At 45.1% G+C, this 17,902-nt stretch overlaps 1 protein-coding gene across 6 annotated transcripts in view; it reads right to left on the bottom strand.

Moving 5' to 3' along the window:
* The window catches only part of fam184ab (family with sequence similarity 184 member Ab), a 154,203-nt gene that overhangs the window by 50,696 nt on the left and 85,605 nt on the right, over positions 1 to 17,902 (bottom strand). For all 6 annotated transcript variants that reach the window (XM_014205127.3, XM_014205130.3, XM_014205129.3 and 3 more), the window contains 3 exons: positions 17,471 to 17,606; positions 12,992 to 13,173; positions 11,445 to 11,630 (listed from right to left, as the gene is read on the bottom strand). In XM_014205127.3, the coding sequence (XP_014060602.1) occupies positions 11,445 to 11,630; positions 12,992 to 13,173; positions 17,471 to 17,606 (504 nt within the window). The remainder of the gene's footprint in view (positions 1 to 11,444; positions 11,631 to 12,991; positions 13,174 to 17,470; positions 17,607 to 17,902) is intronic.

The raw sequence follows: 17,902 nt of genomic DNA, 5'->3' as shown, positions 1-17,902 counted from the left end.
ACAGAGTTTGTTTACCTTTACCTTGTTGCTAATATATTGTGGGTTCTGATGGGTTACGACAGTTGAACTAAGCTCAGGAGGCACTGATACATTATATTCTTCCAGAATGAATGGGTACATATGATTCATTTACAAGTCCCTTTAATGCTTTTCCATGACCAAAAACTGGGAAGAATACATATCATACAGAATATGAAATAGACAAGACACTTAATATTGCAATCTCAAAACGCAGTATCTATCTGCATGAGCAGCAGACTTGTCAGCATGGTGCACTAAGTAGAGCTAACTGAATAATGTATAGTTCCACCTTATTCAGAGAGAACTGCTCTGCACACTTTATGTATGTGTGGTTGAAGAGTACATGATTCAGATCTCTCATCTTCCAGAGCACACTCATATGCAAATAGGAGCTTATCTATTTTGCATGATACCACCCCTCCAAAACAAGAGTCAAGACATTAGGCCTTTAAGCTCATTAGCGTCTTCCCCTATTTTTTTCCCACTGAGTGTCAAGGGTAGTGTGTGTGTGTGTGTGTGTGTGTGTGTGTGTGTGTGTGTGTGTGTGTGTGGGCGGCTTTGAAGCAAAGTCACTGAGTTCACCTTGCGCACAGTTCTTGAATAGTGCATACTCATTAAAACGTCTAAAAGTTTGTGCCACACAAAGTCTACACTGTCAGCCGCCCATGGTAGTTTCACTAGTCACTAATTCTACCTCAGTGTCCACAGTAAAGGTCCTTCCCACACCTTGGCGATGCCAGCCAAGGAGGTGACTCATGACCACGTCTTGGGACAGAAGGATGACAAAATGTCTTTCCTTCCTCCTCCTCTTGCTGTGCTGTGCGTAGAGGGAAGAAGAGGAAGAGCCTCAGGGAGTCCGCCCAAAATAGGATGTCAGCCGACGCGTCGACTCGTCAAGCTGCTCTTTGTGACTCTGACTCACCGGCGCACAAACATAAGCCCTCTCCAACAGGATCTATCCGCTCTCTCTCACCCTGTTCTGCATCTCTGTTTGTGAGAGTGAGGAGCGGAGAGGATATGATAAGCAGCAGTGCAGTGGATAGTTGCCGAGGCATCACTCTCTTTCTTTTTCTCTCTGGGCGCTAGTCTAATCAACGACATTAAAGCGCTTCTCCGTTCTGTCTCGGAGACTTCCACCTTCGTCCTGACAAAGGGGAGCGAACGACATTTGTCTCCCTGAGATAAGGTTCCTGGAAGCAGCCGAAGCACCCGGTGAGGTGTCTATCTCCCTCTACTATGGGCTTATGCAAATTAGACTCCAGGAACTCAAATACCATCCTGGTGGAGGAACAAGAGGGGTTGCTTCCTCCATTTCCTCCTATTTAAAACAATAAGGCTAAACAGGGAGATCTGAGCTGCCACTGGAAAGTCTGTTGACAATGTGGAATGACCAGGCTGATTTGTGTGCCCGAAACACACACACACACACACACTTTCCAATGTGTCTGAGGAGAGCCTCTGTCATCCTACAAACTTTCTGAGAAGAGTGGTCTTTCCCATCTTCCCTCCCTTCAAGCAGCCATCATGGGCCAGTACAGCCAGCCTTGTTTTTCTGAGCTGAAAAGGCTTTAACTCCAAACAATGGTGTTAGGTTGGCCAGCCCTGATATAAACAAGCCCAATTACAGCGGCTCAACCCAATATCTGTTATGTGGACATTTTTTAATGACAAAAACACTAAATAATACAACCATGTTGGAGGGGGATGAGTTGACTGAAGCCTTTGGCAGCCTCTGAGCCGAGAAGCTAAAAGATGACAGATTGCATTTTGGCTGAGTCAATCGTGCATGTCTTCTGAGTCATTTCATTTCATATGTTATCAAAACAGACAGTTTAGTCATGTCAGTGTGGCAGATGTTTTCAAGCAGATAGAAACGCTTCTCAGTATTTCATGGAGTAAGAGCAGGGTTTTCTGTAGTGAGGTGCAGAATGGATGTGGAGGGTGCATGTCAGCAGTCTCCAACACCTCGGCCCAGGCTGAGGTAGGTCCTGGTGCTGTGTGTGTCTGAGTGGTTGGGCAGAGCGAAGCGCGGGCGGGCGGGGTGGGGAGATGAGTTCTCATTGTAGTGGTAAATGAGGCGTGGGTGCTATGCCAGATACAAACACACTCCCTGCTCTGCCGCCTCCCTGTCCGCCTGCAGGACTGGAGCTGATGCAGCAGAGCTCTGGACCCTGACACACACAGAGAATAGTCTGGACTGAGACAAAGACACAGCCTAAGATACATACAATGACTCCAACTAAGGTTGGAGTCATTAAAACTTGTTTTTAAACCACTCCAAAAATGTCTGGTTAATAAACTATAGTTTTGGCAAGTCGGTTAGGACATCTACTTTGTGCATGACACAATTAAATTTTCCAACAATTGTTTACAGAGATTATTTCACTTATAATTCACTGTATCACAATTCCAGTGGGTGAGAAGTTTACATACACTAAGTTGACTGTGCCTTTAAACAGCTTGGAAAATTCCAGAAAATTATGTCATGGCTTTAGAAGCTTCTGATAGGCTAATTGACATCATTTGAGTCAATTGGAGGTGTACCTGTGGATGTATTTCAAGGCCTACCTTCAAACTCAGTGCTTCTTTGCTTGACATCATGGGAAAATCAAAAGAAATCAGCCAAGACCTCAGGAAAACAACTGTAGACCTCCACAAGTCTGGTTCATCCTTGGGAGCAATTTCCAAATGCCTGAAGGTACCACGTTCATCTGTACAAACAATAGTACGCAAGTATAAACACCATGGGACCACGCAGCCATCATACCGCTCAGGAAGGAGACGTGTTCTGTCTCCTACAGATGAACATACTTTGGTTCGAAAAGTGCAAATCAATCCCAGAACAACAGCAAAGGACCTTGTGAAGATGCTGGAGGAAGCAAGTACAAAAGTATCTATATCCACAGTAAAACAAGTCGTATATCGACATAACCTGAAAGGCCGCTCTGCAAGAAAGAAGCCACTGCTCCAAAACCGCCATAAAAAAGCCAGACTGATTTGCAACTGCACATGGGGACAAAGATCGTAGTTTTTGGAGAAATGTCCTCTGGTCTGATGAAACAAAAATAGAACTGTTTGGCCATAATGACCATAGTTATGTTTGGAGGAAAAAGGGGGAGGCTTGCAAGCCGAAGAACACCTTCGCAAGCGTGAAGCACGGGGGTGGCAGCATCATGTTGTGGGGGTGCTTTGCTGCAGGAGGGACTGGTGGACTTCACAAAATAGATGGCGTCATCAGGTAGGAATATTATGTGGATATATTGAAGCAACATCTCAAGACATCAGTCAGGAAGTTAAAGCTTGGTCGCAAATGGGTCTTCCAAATGGACAATGACCCCAAGCATACTTCCAAAGTTGTGGCAAAATGGCTTAAGGACAACAAAGTCAAGGTATTGGAGTGGCCATCACAAAGCCCTGACCTCAATCCTACAGAAAATGTGTGTGCAGAACTGAAAAAGTGTGTGCGAGCAAGGAGGCCTATAAACCTGACTCAGTTACACCAGCTCTGACAAGAGGAATGGGCCAAAATTCACCCAACTTATTGTGGGAAGCTTGTGGAAGGCTACCCGAAACGTTTAACCCAAGTTAAACAATTTATAGGCAATGCGACCAAATACTAATTGAGTGTATGTAAACTTCTGACCCACTGGGAATGTGATGAAAGAGCTGAAAGCTGAAATAAATCATTCTCTCTACTATTATTCTGACATTTCACATTCTTAAAATAAAGTGGTGATCCTAACTGACCTAAGACAGGACATTTTTACTAGGATTAAGTGTCAGGAATTGTGAAAAACCGAGTTTAAATGTATTTGGCTAAGGTGTATGTAAACTTCTGACTTCAATTGTGTGTGTGTGTATATATATATATATATATATATATATATATATATATATATATAGAGAGAGAGTGACCTCCTGGGATACAGAGACGAGCCTGAGATGGAGACACAGCTAGGCTTGGGTGATATACTGTTTATACAGTACACCGGGGTAGTCAAAATATGTTCAATAAGGTAGGATGCATGCTACACCACTGTTTTATAAACATAAGTTAAGTATAACTATAAGAAATGTAAGACGTGTCATAAATGATATCCAGCTCAGGGCTCCAGCTATGCATCTGGTTTGCTAACTAAGTGGCTAGATGCAGGGGCGGAAATCCCAGGGGGGACACGACCCCCCCATCCTGGGAAAAATATGATTTGTCCCCCCCAATATATCACTGAAACATAACTATGTCATTTAAATAATATTAATAATATGCAATGAAAGCAATTGTGCTGATTATAGACACTTAATAGCGCGTTTTTAAGTTTCAAAAGATTGCAACCCCCCCACCCTTTGCCTCACAATGGTTTGATCCACTGCCAGTTCCTTAGCTTGCTACGTAACTGACGTGAGGTTAATCCAGTCAATCGCGCACACACACTAGCTGAATATGCAGAGCTAGCGCGCAAATATTAACTATTAAGCTAGCTAGTAGCTATTCCATTTATGTGGCGTCGTCAAAGATGGAATCAGCATGCAGATGATGTAAGTTAGTGCTTCAAAGTCCCTGTGATAAGGTTAGCGATAAACTGAAATCCAAACTGAACAGAACTACACTCTCTTCTACCATTGTCTTCAATATATTTAATGGTCTCGTTGCAAAAGCTAAATTGTCGCAAGGGAACTTTTATTTATTTATTTTATTTCACCTTTATAGCAAAGATTATAGCAAACACCACTGAAACTGAATTGGTGCTCGCTAGCTTTGCAAATTCAGCTATTGTTGGAAGCCAGCCAATATGAAACAAACTATTAAAATTACAAAAGGTTGCAGCATATGTTGTGTAAATGGTGAACTCATACAGCTGTCAACTCTTGTCATTTTAATCCGTTTCACATTTGCTAGCTACCTTTTAGATCGAAGCCCAAATAGAATGATTGAAGATGATAGAAGCCCATCTCCTACTGTAAATAACCTACACACTGTGTGTGTAGCCAGCCAGCCAGGTAGAAAAATGGCAGAAAAATAAAAGACGGACATCAGAGTATTTTTCAATACACCAAAACGCATAGTAAGAACCCTAGTAGCCTAATATCTCAAAGACTAGTTGATAAAATGTTCATAAGAAAGAAATGAAATTCTAATGGAAATGTTTCACAATGATGTCATTAGGCAGAGCAGGCAACAGATGGCACACAGACAGCAGAGTTGGGGACAGATATGCAGGGACAGACTGGCAGAGACAGGGAGTCTCAGGTAAGTTTGTTGAGTCTTTGTTTGGCAACATTATGAAAGGTTCTCAATTTTTTTTAACTTGTAAAATAGGAACATAATTGGAAAATGCCATGGATACCCCCACTCTCAACTTAAACTGGTGACTGAACTAAGATTTGTTAAAGGCAATGGTATTGCTGTTGTGATTAGTTGTGTAGTTTTGGGTACCGGTAGTTAGGAGTACGGCAAACGCCTTATTTCTTTGGTTCCTCAATATACATTTACCATATTACAATGTAGGCTATGTGTTACAGCACTACTTTTGGTGTCCCCCTCAGGAATTGCTCTTGAGAAAATGTAACGTAATTGTCCCCTCCAAAGTTGATATCAGATTTTCGCCAATGGCTAGATGTCAAGGACAAGATTATTGCTTACAGCAGAGACATTCAAGATACCTGTTGCCTAATAAAAACTACAACAACAACAAAAATGTTATAGAGCCCATTGTGTGCACTTCCGGTAATACAGTCTACCTCAGTATGGTACAGAAACAGTATGACGGTATGGATACCACCCAACCCTAGACACAGCCTGGGATACAGAGTCCCAGCCTGGGATACAGAGTCCCAGCCTGGGATACAGAGTCCCAGCCTCCAGCCTGGGATACAGATTCCCAGCCTGGGATACAGAGTCCCAGCCTGGGATACAGAGTCCCAGCCTCCAGCCTGGGATACAGAGTCCCAGCCTCCAGCCTGGGATACAGAGTCCCAGCCTCCAGCCTGGGATACAGACTCCCAGCCTGGGATAGAGAGAGACAGCTTGGGATACAGAGTCCCAGCCTGGGATACAGAGTCCCAGCCTGGGATACAGAGTCCCAGCCTGGGATACAGAGTCCCAGCCTGGGATACAGAGTCCCAGCCTCCAGCCTGGGATACAGACTCCCAGCCTGGGATAGAGAGACACAGCTTGGGATACAGAGTCCCAGCCTGGGATACAGAGACACAGGCTGGGATACAGAGACACAGGCTGGGATACAGAGACACAGGCTGGGATACAGAGACACAGGCTGGGATACAGAGACACAGGCTGGTGTCATGACGTTGGCCTGTGGGCAAGGTTTATGACCCCCCCCCCCCCCATAAATACCTTTCTCCCTTCCCCTCTCTGAATCTACTGAAGGACTTGAATAGCCTGTGTTAAATATAGAGAGTCTGGGAACATCAAACAAATGGGGAAAAGGAACCATATTTTGGTAATAAAACCAGTTGGAAATATGCTTGGGAACGTAATGAGTATGTATGTCAGTTCGGTTGTCATCTGAGACATTATGACTGATGACAGGACGACATAAACTGTATCTGAGAAAGTATACGCCCTCTAGTTATCAGAGTCACATGGAATTGTTATGCAATTGAAATGTTTGATATTGAAAATGTTTGTTAGGAGATGAAATGTAATTTTAGCTTCCGAATGAGAGATTTGGGTTTTCATAAGGAAAGTGCCCTGCTCGATCAGTGGCCCAACCCTGTGAAGAGACAGGGGTTATAAACGATGAAACACCTCCCTCCCCCTCTCCACTATATAATCATTTGACGAAAAGATAACCACGTTGTTCCAGTACGGGAGGTCTGCAGCCTCTACGTTAGAAGGACACACATGTCAAGAACAGAACTAAGTCAACCTCGGCATGAGCTTTAGTGGCGAATGGTATGAACTTTGAGCTTATTCACTACAGAAGTGCTACTTCCTAGCCATTGAGTTAGCAGCGGCCGCTGCTTACGTGGGCTAGGAAAGGACGGACGACGGATCCAGTCTAACAACCAGACGAAGATACCACCACGTATCCAATTGACCACCATTGACATTCTTCCCGAAAACAGGGAGATCTGTTGGCCAACCCGGCCAGCATCTACGACCAATCTACCGAAGCGCAGCTCAGAGTAAATATTTATTGCATTTTCCTTTTCCAAATGGGCGGTAATTTAGAATGCATAAGATAATGTATTTACGATAGCATAGCTGCTGTTTCTTTGTTCCTAAATCTTCCCGCTCTTTCATTCAAGCCCAACCCCCTTTCCTTTGTGTAACCAGCTTTCATACAGGTTCCGTTCACCAGGGGTGAATTCTGTATGACATGATTGTATTCTGTGTATTTGTAATTCTGTGTGATTAGTTAGGTATTTAGTAAATAAATAATTAAACCCAATTTTGTATTGCTGATTCAACTTGTTAGCCAGGGTTCGTGAAGATAGCCAAGAATTTACAACTTTCATTATAAGACTGAAAATAAGACATTAATATTGACTGTTATCGATGTAAAATATTACAAAGTATTTTAAGAGTTTATTCGGAAGATAACGGCTCTATAAACGTTCTTCCGTGGTGCCCCGACTTTCTAGTTAATTACATTTACATGATTAGCTTAATCAGGTAATATTAATTACAGAGAAATCATTTTATAAGTTAGCATGTCATATCACTTAATCCGGCATAGCCAAAGACACGACACTGGGATACAGAGACACAGGCTGGGATACAGAGACACAGCCTGGGATACAGAGACCCAGCCTGGGATACAGAGACCCAGCCTGGGATACAGATACCCAGCCTGGGAGACAGTCCCAGCCTACAGAGACACAGCCTGGGATACAGAGACACAGCCTGGGATACAGAGACACAGCCTGGGATACAGAGACACAGCCTGGGATACAAAGACACAGCCTGGGATACAAAGACACAGCCTGGGATACAAAGACACAGCCTGGGATACAAAGACACAGCCTGGGATACAAAGACACAGCCTGGGATACAAAGACACAGCCTGGGATACAAAGACACAGCCTGGGATACAAAGACACAGCCTGGGATACAGAGACACAGCCTGGGATACAGAGACACAGCCTGGGATACAGAGACACAGCCTGGGATACAGAGACACAGCCTGGGATACAGAGTCTCAGCCTGGGATACAGAGACACAGCCTTGGATACAGAGACACAGCCTGGGATACAGAGACACAGCCTGGGATACAGAGACACAGCCTGGGATACAGAGACACAGCCTGGGATACAGAGACACAGCCTGGGATACAGAGACACAGCCTGGGATACAGAGACACAGCCTGGGATACAGAGACACAGCCTGGGATACAGAGACACAGCCTGGGATACAGAGACACAGCCTGGGATACAGAGACACAGCCTGGGATACAGAGACACAGCCTGGGATACAGAGACACAGCCTGGGATACAGAGACACAGCCTGGGATACAGAGACACAGCCTGGGATACAGAGACACAGCCTGGGATACAGAGACACAGCCTGGGATACAGAGACACAGCCTGGGATACAGAGACACAGCCTGGGATACAGAGACGCAATAGAGTTACGGAGACAAATAGCACTGGGCTCTCATATAGAGATGTGATGGAATGGGAGGAAGACCTAGATCTGAGCAAAATACGGCCCTAAAAGCTGAGGGAGACTAGCAACAAGCACACATTAGGAAATGTTTTTGATGGGGCTGTTGTCAACCATTATAACCAATTTGTTTCCATGTGATTTCAAACCACTAGCCATCCATAATAACAGTCCTTCTGTTCTGTGTGTATGGCAGGCAGCACTTGAGGATACTCAAAGCTACACCAGCACAGAGCTGTTTTCAACACTCGTGGGATTGCCTTGACAAGTGGCAGCCAAGCTGCAGAACCAAATCAGAGAAGCGAAGCCTGGAATTCATGCATGCACATGACATGGAGGGGCTTGAAGGGAAACGAGGCCGTGCTGCCCATTGTAATGACTCTCTCTCCCCCACTCTTTCTCTCCAGTGGTTCCAGCAGCAATTTGTGTCTGTGTGATTGATTAACACCTATTTGAAACCAGAGGTGGGACCAAGTCACTATTATTCAAGTCACAAGGTCCGAGGTTCAAGTCGAGTCTCAAGTAGAACGGGTCAAGACTCGAGTCAAGTCCAAGTCGTGCATACTAAGAGCGAGTCAAGTCGAGTCACACGTTTTCCAGTCAAGTCTCGTGCAACGATTTGCTGGACTGCAAATCTTTGTCTGTTTATTGAGGCTACCCAGGCAGCCCTTTTCATTATTTTGTCTGCAAGACATTTTGATAAGCCCATTGTAAAACAGGGACCTTGCATCAGTCGTAAGGGTGTGACATCAGCAAAAGGCAAGGCATGTTGACGTGCTCAGAGCATAGATTTATTTACAGGTCTCGGTGATCCAATGGCGAAAGTGCCATATCACACAAAACGTACAAGTAGACTTGTATACACAGGCAACGTCCCGAAAGAAATAGGACAGGTGGAGCCAGAGACAGATGCTATCTGAACAGACACAGGTAGAGGACAAGACTGGACAGCCTCCCCTTGAGAAACCACATGGAACCTGTCTAACAGGACCTCTTTCAGGACCATACAATTACCCAATTGGCAATAACAACTAATAAACTGGTTCTACAATGTAAAAGGTCATTTCCACATACGTCGCTACATTCGTCTTAATCAGACTTAATGATTATTAATGATATTTCAACACCGTGCATACATGGAATAATCATTTTCGCTTATTCAACCTTCTGACTCCAAAGCGTGGAACTCCTATTACGCACAACCAGGATGACAGAGACATAGGATGCAGACCCATGGAACTCCGACCTAACCCGGAAAATATGGATATAGGAAACCATACATTGAATGAAATAAAGAGATATTCTACCTCATGAGTCTTGTAAACGTGCACAATAAACGTCGCTCCCAGTCAGAGGGTAAGATGTGGTTGGTTAAATGAAAATGCATCGTAGGCCTTAATGAGGCCTATCAAACATGAAACAGAAATGTCTACGTGTTGCAATAAACGGTACGGGGATGGAATGATGAAGCGCTAGCAATTATTGTAGTATTTGATGTAATATAGATTTACCACATAGGGCCTATGCATTCAAACGTGTGAAAGCAAGAGCAGACATTTCAACAGGAGTGAAACCACTCTCCACTGGTGGGAATTTGGAGAGAGCAACTGAAGAGCCGTGCCTACAGTATGGTGCGTCTTCGCCACAGTAATAATTCATTTTAAACAAATTCCAAATGCAAGCTTCATAAGTAAATTACCAATTTCAACCAATTGTTACATACCAAAATACCAGCAGGCCTATGCAAGTTACTGTTGCCCCATTGCTGATGAGCTTGCCAAGTAAACAGTTCATGTGCTTGATCACCAAACCATTTTTGGAGCAGCATATTTATTTATTATGTCAATCCTCTCTCCCTATAATTTGATATTTGCGCTGCACCCTATCCTATAACTGTACAGCAAATCAGCAATGTGTTCGCTAGATCACCACCTGACCTGTGTTGGCTGACAGTTCGCTGGTCCAATCAGAGTGCCGAGTGTACGTTTCACTAGCCAATCTGTTGCAGGTTATTTTTTTTGCAAGGGAGATGCTGTCTCTGGCTGTCTCTGGCTGCGTGGAGAGTAATCCACGTAGACTCTGTGCCACAAAATGAGTGACACAACATTACAAAACCTGGCCAGATAAATTCAAGTCATCAGACTCAAGTCAAAGTCGAGTCCCGAGTCTTGAGGCTCCAAGTCAAATTTGTGACTTGAGTCAGACTCGACCCAAGTCATGTGACTCGAGTCCACAAAATTGGTCTTGACTTTCCTAATAGGAGGGAATGGAGCAGTCTCGACTCAGAATAGACCTTTCTCTTATCCACACATTCAATTAGTATAAGGCAATCATTGTTTCCGCTGTTGTTCTTTAGTTTTTATTTATTTAACTAGGCAAGTCAGTTAAGAACAAATTCTTATTTACAATGATGGCCTACCAAAAGGCCTCCCGCGGGTTTAGTCTTACTGTTGGATCCGGTGTAACTTGTTCAATAGGGTGGTTGTAATGTCAATTCTAGAGCAGTGATGTTTGGTACAGATCTGCACAATACTGCAATTGCAGAATCTATTACTGTAAGCCCTGTCCATTTGATATTCATAACAATAGCCAAATCATAGCAAAACATGGCTTGGAGGTGAAATGATCTGCTGCTGTGTATGTTCAGCCCATCCCATTGCAGCAGTGTGTGTGTGTGTGTGTGTGTGTGTGTGTGTGTGTGTGTGTGTGTGTGTGTGTGTGTGTGTGTGTGTGTGTATTGCGTAGGTACAGTGTTGTGTTACTGGAGGTTGTGTGTGTGTGTGTGCGTGTAACTCACAGCCAGTAGCCGGCTCTTCTCCGTCTCGGCAGTAGTCTTTGTGTTCTCCAGGGTGGCCCGGTGTTTTTTCGACAGCTCCTCCAGCGCCCGGGTCTGTGACTCTTTGAAGTGGGCGGCGTCGTCCTCGTATTTGGCACGCATGTTTACCATCTCCTTCTCGTACACCTGCTTCTCCTCCCGTAGAGTCTGATGGAACAACACACACAGAGACAACACCATGACTGTCAGCCCTATGTGTTTATCTAAGACGCTTGATTCTAGTTTAATTAAAACCAGCTGTGAGCAGAATGCTAAGCTCATTACAGTCTTATTTACATTCCCTTGGTAATTTGAGTGAGCATCTTATTTGAGTCAGTCACACACAGGTAACACATGAAGGCCGTTCTGCTTTTCAGTCTCGCTGTCTGTCGGTGTGTTGATGTGGCAAAAAGGTGACAGCCTAAAGATGCTTCAAATCCACTCTGACACATTCAGAGGAGAGAGAGAGAGAGAGAGAGAGAGGAGAGAGAGAGAGAGAGAGAGAGAGAGAGAGAGAGAGAGAGAGAGAGAGAGAGAGAGGGAGAGAGGGAGAGGGAGAGAGGCGCACTTCTCAGAATGCCAGCAGCCCAGTGGATCTGAAAAATGTACTCACACCTCCGTTCCCATCAAGTTGTCATAGTAACACCTAACTCTAGGCTATGGTAATGTGAAACAGGACAGCGATTTCCTGGGAACTGTGGAGGTGAGAACATCGCTCTCAGTTTTTCAGGCTACAGCATTGCAGTGAAAGTGACTGGGGGGGAATTGTCATTAAGACACACCAATGTCAACACAACACTCTCCCTGTCTTGAGAGCATATTACATATTCAGAATGGCATATGGTGAAAGATTCAACTGTGCATTTTACCATAATGGAAATGCAGAATGGGGATATAAATCTTGCTTGACATTTACAGGGGAACTACAGTTTGTCTTCTGAGCTACGGTTCGTAAATAATGTGACCTTTTTGGACGTTCTTTTTAAAAGGTTGTTCAAATTTGACTCGCTCAGCAGCATTTTGTGAGTTCAGAGGCAATGCAAATTTCAGGGCTCTGTAACTCCGGAGAGAAAGGGGGGACTTTCCAAGGGGCAAGCTAACATTCTAGTCATAAAATATTTTTGGGTTGTTGTGTACTCTGACATCAATAATTGAAGTTAAATGCTATTTTACAACCAGAAAGCATGGCTTAGAGCAAAATGGTGACTATATTGTAAGAAATGGCAAATAGCTGACATTTAATGAAGCAAACCCTGATGCAAAATTGATGTCTACTTATACCAAAAACGTAGTCCTTTGCTAAATCAAAGTACTCAGCTAAATGTTAACAAAAGCGCAATTCTTTTGTCTAGTAACTTCTCTTTCCAAGATGTTGAGTTTTGTGAATTAAACATGGAGGAGTGGATTTAGGCACTGCAACAGCTATTTCCTTATTGGAAGAGCTGGTGCAGAATAACAGTCTGTCCTCAAACAACTCAAGGATCCAGAGAGGCAGATATATAGTTCCCTCCACCACACTGAAGTCTCACCTTCTCCAGGGATAGAATCTGTTGCCTCTGCCTGTCATCTAGTGCGTGGGTCTTGTTCTGGAGGGCCCCGCGTTCTTCCTCTAGACGGATCACCTTGTCCTTCAGACGAGACTTCTCAGACTCCAGGTCCCGGATGGCTGCCTCGTGGGTCATCTGAGTGGCCTGCAGGCTGCCAATGTGACCTGGCAAGGAGAGGGGGGAGAGAGAGAGAGAATGAGAAACAGTCCAGCCAGACAGTGTTATTATACTGGACAAAACTATAGACGCAACATGCAACAATTTCAAAGATTTGACTGAGTTACAGTTCATATGAGTCAATTGAAATGAATTCATTAGGCCCTAATCTATGGATTTCAGATGACTGGGAATACAGATATGCATCTGTTGGTCACAGATACCTTTAAAAAAAAATGGGCCTCACAATGGGCCTCAGGATCTCGTCACGGTAATTTTGTACATTCAAATTGCCATCGATAAAATGTAATTGTGTTCGTTGTCCGTAGCTTATACCTGCCCATACCATAACTCCACTGCCACCATGGGGCACTCTGTTCACAACGGTGACATCAGCAAACCGCTCGCCCACACAACGCCATACACATGGTCTGCGGTTGTGAGGCAGGTTGGATGTCCTGCCAAACTCTCAAAACAACATTGGAGGCAGCTTATGGTAGAGAAATGAACATTCAATTCTCTGGTCACAGCTCTGGTGGACATTTCTGCAGTCAGTATGCCAGTTGCACGTCTGTGGCATTGTGTTGTGTGACAAAACTGCACATTTTAGAGTGGCCTTTTATTGTCCCCAACGGTTTAATCAGATTCTTGATATATCACACCTGTCAGGCGGATGGATTACCCGGGGAAAGGAGAAATGCTCACTAACAGCACAACAGGGATGTAAACATAGCACAATCTCCTGTCAACAGGTATGCTAGCTGGAGCTACCTACCTCCAGAGTGAATTAAACAACTCTGTGGGTTCTGGTTCATTCTGCCATCCATGGGGAATGTATCATACCAGTAGAAGAAAGAGAGCCGCATGACAGATAATAATTATTGTGAATAGACAGACGGAAGCCTACATAGGTTTCCTGTGCACCTGTTTAATTTCAGAGGGGCATAAAACCAAAGATACTTTTTTTATTTTCCGAAAAGAACAGATGCAAGCTTGTGCAAAGGCTGCAATTTTTACTTTACTTATTTAATTAGATTATTTTATATATATATGTACATTTTCGTGATATCCAAATCAAATCAAATTTTATTCGACACATGCGCTGAATACAACAGGTGTAGACCTTACAGTGAAATGCTTACTTACGAGCCCCTAACCAACAATGCAGTTTAAAAAAATACAGATAAGAATAAGAAATAAAAGCAGCAAGTAATTAAAGAGCAGCAGTAAAATAACAATAGCGAGACTAAAAGAGGGGGGGAGGGGCAATGCAAATAGTCTGGGTAGCCATTTGATTAGGTGTTCAGGAGTCTTATGTCTTGGGGGTAGAAGCTGTTTAGAAGCCTCTTGGACCCAGACTTGGCGCTCCGGTCCCGCTTGCCGTGCGGTAGCAGAGAGAACAGTCTATGACTTGGGTGGCTGGAGTCTTTGACAATTTTTAGGGCCTTCCTCTGACACTATCCTCTGTAGTGCCTTGCGGTCAGAGGCCGAGCAGTTGCCATACCAGGCAGTGATGCAACCAGTCAGGATGCTCTCGATTGTGCAGCAGTAGAACCTTTTGAGGATCTGAGGACCCATGCCAAATCTTTTTAGTTTCCTGAGGGGGAATAGGTTTTGTCGTTGCCCTCTTCATGACTGTCTTGGTGTGCTTGGACCATGTTAGTCTGTTGGTGGTGTGGACACCAAGGAACTTGAAGCTCTCAACCTGCTCCACTGTAGACCCGTCGATGAGAATGGGGACGTGCTCGGTCCTCTTTTTCCTGTAGTCCACAATCATCTCCTTTGTCTTGATCATGTTGAGGGGGAGGTTGTTGTCCTGGCACCACACAGCCAGGCCTCTGACCTCCTCCCTATAGGCTGTCTCGTCGTTGTCGGTGATCAGGCCTACCACTGTTGTGTCATTAGCAAACTTAATTATGGTGTTGGAGTCGTGCCTGGCCATGCAGTCATGAGTGAACAGGGAGTACAGGAGGGGACTGAGCACGCACCCCTGAGGGGCCCATGTGTTGAGGGTCAGCGTGGCGGATGTGTTGTTATCTACCCTTACCACCTGGGGGTGGCCCGTCAGGAAGTCCAGGATCCAGTTGCAGAGGTAGGTGTTTAGTCCCAGGGCCCTTAGCTTATTGATGAGCTTTGAGGGCACTATGGTGTTGAACGCTAAGCTGTAGTCAATGAATAGCATTCTCACATAGGTGTTCCTTTTGTCCAGGTGGGAAAGGGCAGTGTGGAGTGCAATAGAGATTACATCATCTGTGGATCTGTTGGGGCGGTATGCAAATTGGAGTGTGTCTAGAGTTCCTGGGATAATGGTGTTGTTGTGAGCCATGACCAGCCTTTCGAAGCACTTCATGGCTACAGACGTGAGTGCTACGGGTCAATAGACGTTTAGGCAGGTTACCTTAGTGTTCTTGGGCACAGGAACTATGGTGGTCTGCTTAAAACATGTTGGTATTACAGACTCGGACAGGGAGAGGTTGAAAATGTCAGTGAAGACACTTGCTAGTTGGTCAGCGCATGCTTGCAGTACACATCCTGGTAATCCATCTGGCCCTGCGGCGTTGTGAATGTTGACCTGTTTAACGGTCTTACTCACATCGGCTGCGGAGAGCGTGATCACACAGTCTTCCAGAACAGCTGGTGCTCTCATGCATGTTTCAGTGTTATTTGCCTCGAAGCGAGCATAGAAGTAGTTTAGCTCGTCTGGTAGGCTCGTAGCACCGGGCAGCTCTCGGCTGTGCTTCCCTTTGTAGTCTGTAATGATCTGCAAGCCCTGCCACATCCAACGAGCGTCAGAGCCGGTGTAGTACGATTCAATCTTAGTCCTGTATTGACACTTTGCCTGTTTGATGGTTTGTCTGAGGGCATAGCGGGATTTCTTATAAGCTTCCGGGTTAGAGTCCCGCTCCTTGAAAGCGGCAGCTCTAGCCTTTAGCTCAGTGCGGATGTTGCCTGTAATCCACGGCTTCTGGTTGGGGTATGTACGTACGGTCACTATGGGGACGACATCGTCGATGCACTTATTGATGAAGCCAATGACTGATCTGGTGTACTCCTCAATGCCATCGGAGGAATCCCGGAACATATTCCAGTCTGTGCTAGCAAAACAGTCCTGTAGCTTAGCATCTGCTTCATCTGACCACTTTTTTATTGATCTAGTCACTGGTGCTTCCTGCTTTAATTTTTGCCTCTAAGCAGGAATCAGGAGGATAGAATTATGGTCAGATTTGCCAAATGGAGGGCGAGGGAGAGCTTTGTATGGATCTCTGTGTGTGGAGTAAAGGTGGTCCAGAGTTTTTATCCCCCTCTGGTTGCACATTTAACATGCTGATAGAAATTTGGTCAAACGGATTTAAGTTTCCTTGCATTAAAGTCCCCAGCTACTAGGAGCGCTGCCTCTGGGTGAGCGTTTTCTTGTTTGCTTATGGCGGAATACAGCTCATTCAATGCTGTCTTAGTGCCAGCCTCTGACTGTGGTGGTACGTAAACAGCTACGAAAAATAGTTTATCATAAGATACTCTACCTCAGACGAGCAATAGCTCGAGACATCCTTAGATATCGTGCACCAGCTGTTATTTACAAAAATATATAGTACACGTAGTTACAGTCTTGTCCCATCGCTGCAACTCCCGCACTGTTTCTTGACACACTGCTCGCTTAACCCGGAAGCCAGTCACACCAATGTGTCGGAGGAAACACCATACTGTAACACCTGGTGACCGTGTCAGCGTGCATGCGCCCGGCCTGCCACAGGAGTCGCTAGAGCGCGATGGGACAATGACATCCCGGCCCGGCCAAACCCTCCCCTAACCTGGACGACGCTGAGCCAACTGTGCGCCGCCTCATGGGTCTCCCGGTCACAGCCGGCTGTGACAAAGCCCGGGATCGAACCCGGATCTGTATTGCCTTAGACCGCTGCACCACTCAGGAGGCAAAGGCTGGTCAATTGAACCAACATTATTTCACGACTTGCTGAGATACTGTATGCATAGACTTCAATATTGGTGGGAATCATGTAGGACCAAGAGTGCAGTAGGCCACTATTCACTCGTGTTTTTCAGGTAGTGTAGTACTGTGGGTTGTAACAGAGAGAGCATGAAGGAGGAGAAGCGGGTGCATAGTCTGTCAGTAGGAGGAGGAAAAGAAAAGAGGAGGAGGGAAAGAGTGCAGTAGGGTGTATACTGCCAGTAACAGAGGGAGGAGGGGGGAAGAGAGACAAGGGGAAGAGAAGGAGAGTGCAGCGTTTACCGCTAGGTTAAGAACGCTAATAGAGAGGAGGTGGGGAGGAGGGTGGCATGCTAACTCACTGGCTTTGAGGAGGATCTCTGTGGCCTGCTGCTGCACACGATCTCTGGTGGCTTCCAGCTCGCACTCGGCTTCCTTCTGTCGGATCTCCACGATCTCGGCATCCTGCGTCACCTCGTCCAGCTGTTTGCTCAAGTCCTGAAGCACAGACACAGAGCACAGGTTAGCCCACACTACCGAGGCACAGACACACCTACTGTAGCACAGGGTCAACTCACTGTGTTCATTCACTCTCCCTAAACAATGAAACAGTATATATGACTTACTCACTCATACTCTCTAATTATCACTTAACTTTCTCTTTCTTTCTCCTTCTGTCTTATCACCATCACTCTCTTTTTTAATTCCTGCATTTTCACTCTCTGTAGAGATGTAGAGAGAAAAAACACTTTTCATTCTTAATTGGACAGCGTTTACAGCATAGTGCATGTTGT

Source organism: Salmo salar, chromosome 06 (genome assembly GCF_965601325.2).
Source record: "Salmo salar chromosome 06, fSalSal1, whole genome shotgun sequence".
NCBI lineage: Eukaryota > Metazoa > Chordata > Actinopteri > Salmoniformes > Salmonidae > Salmo > Salmo salar.
This window is presented reverse-complemented; position numbering and strand designations above follow the sequence as displayed.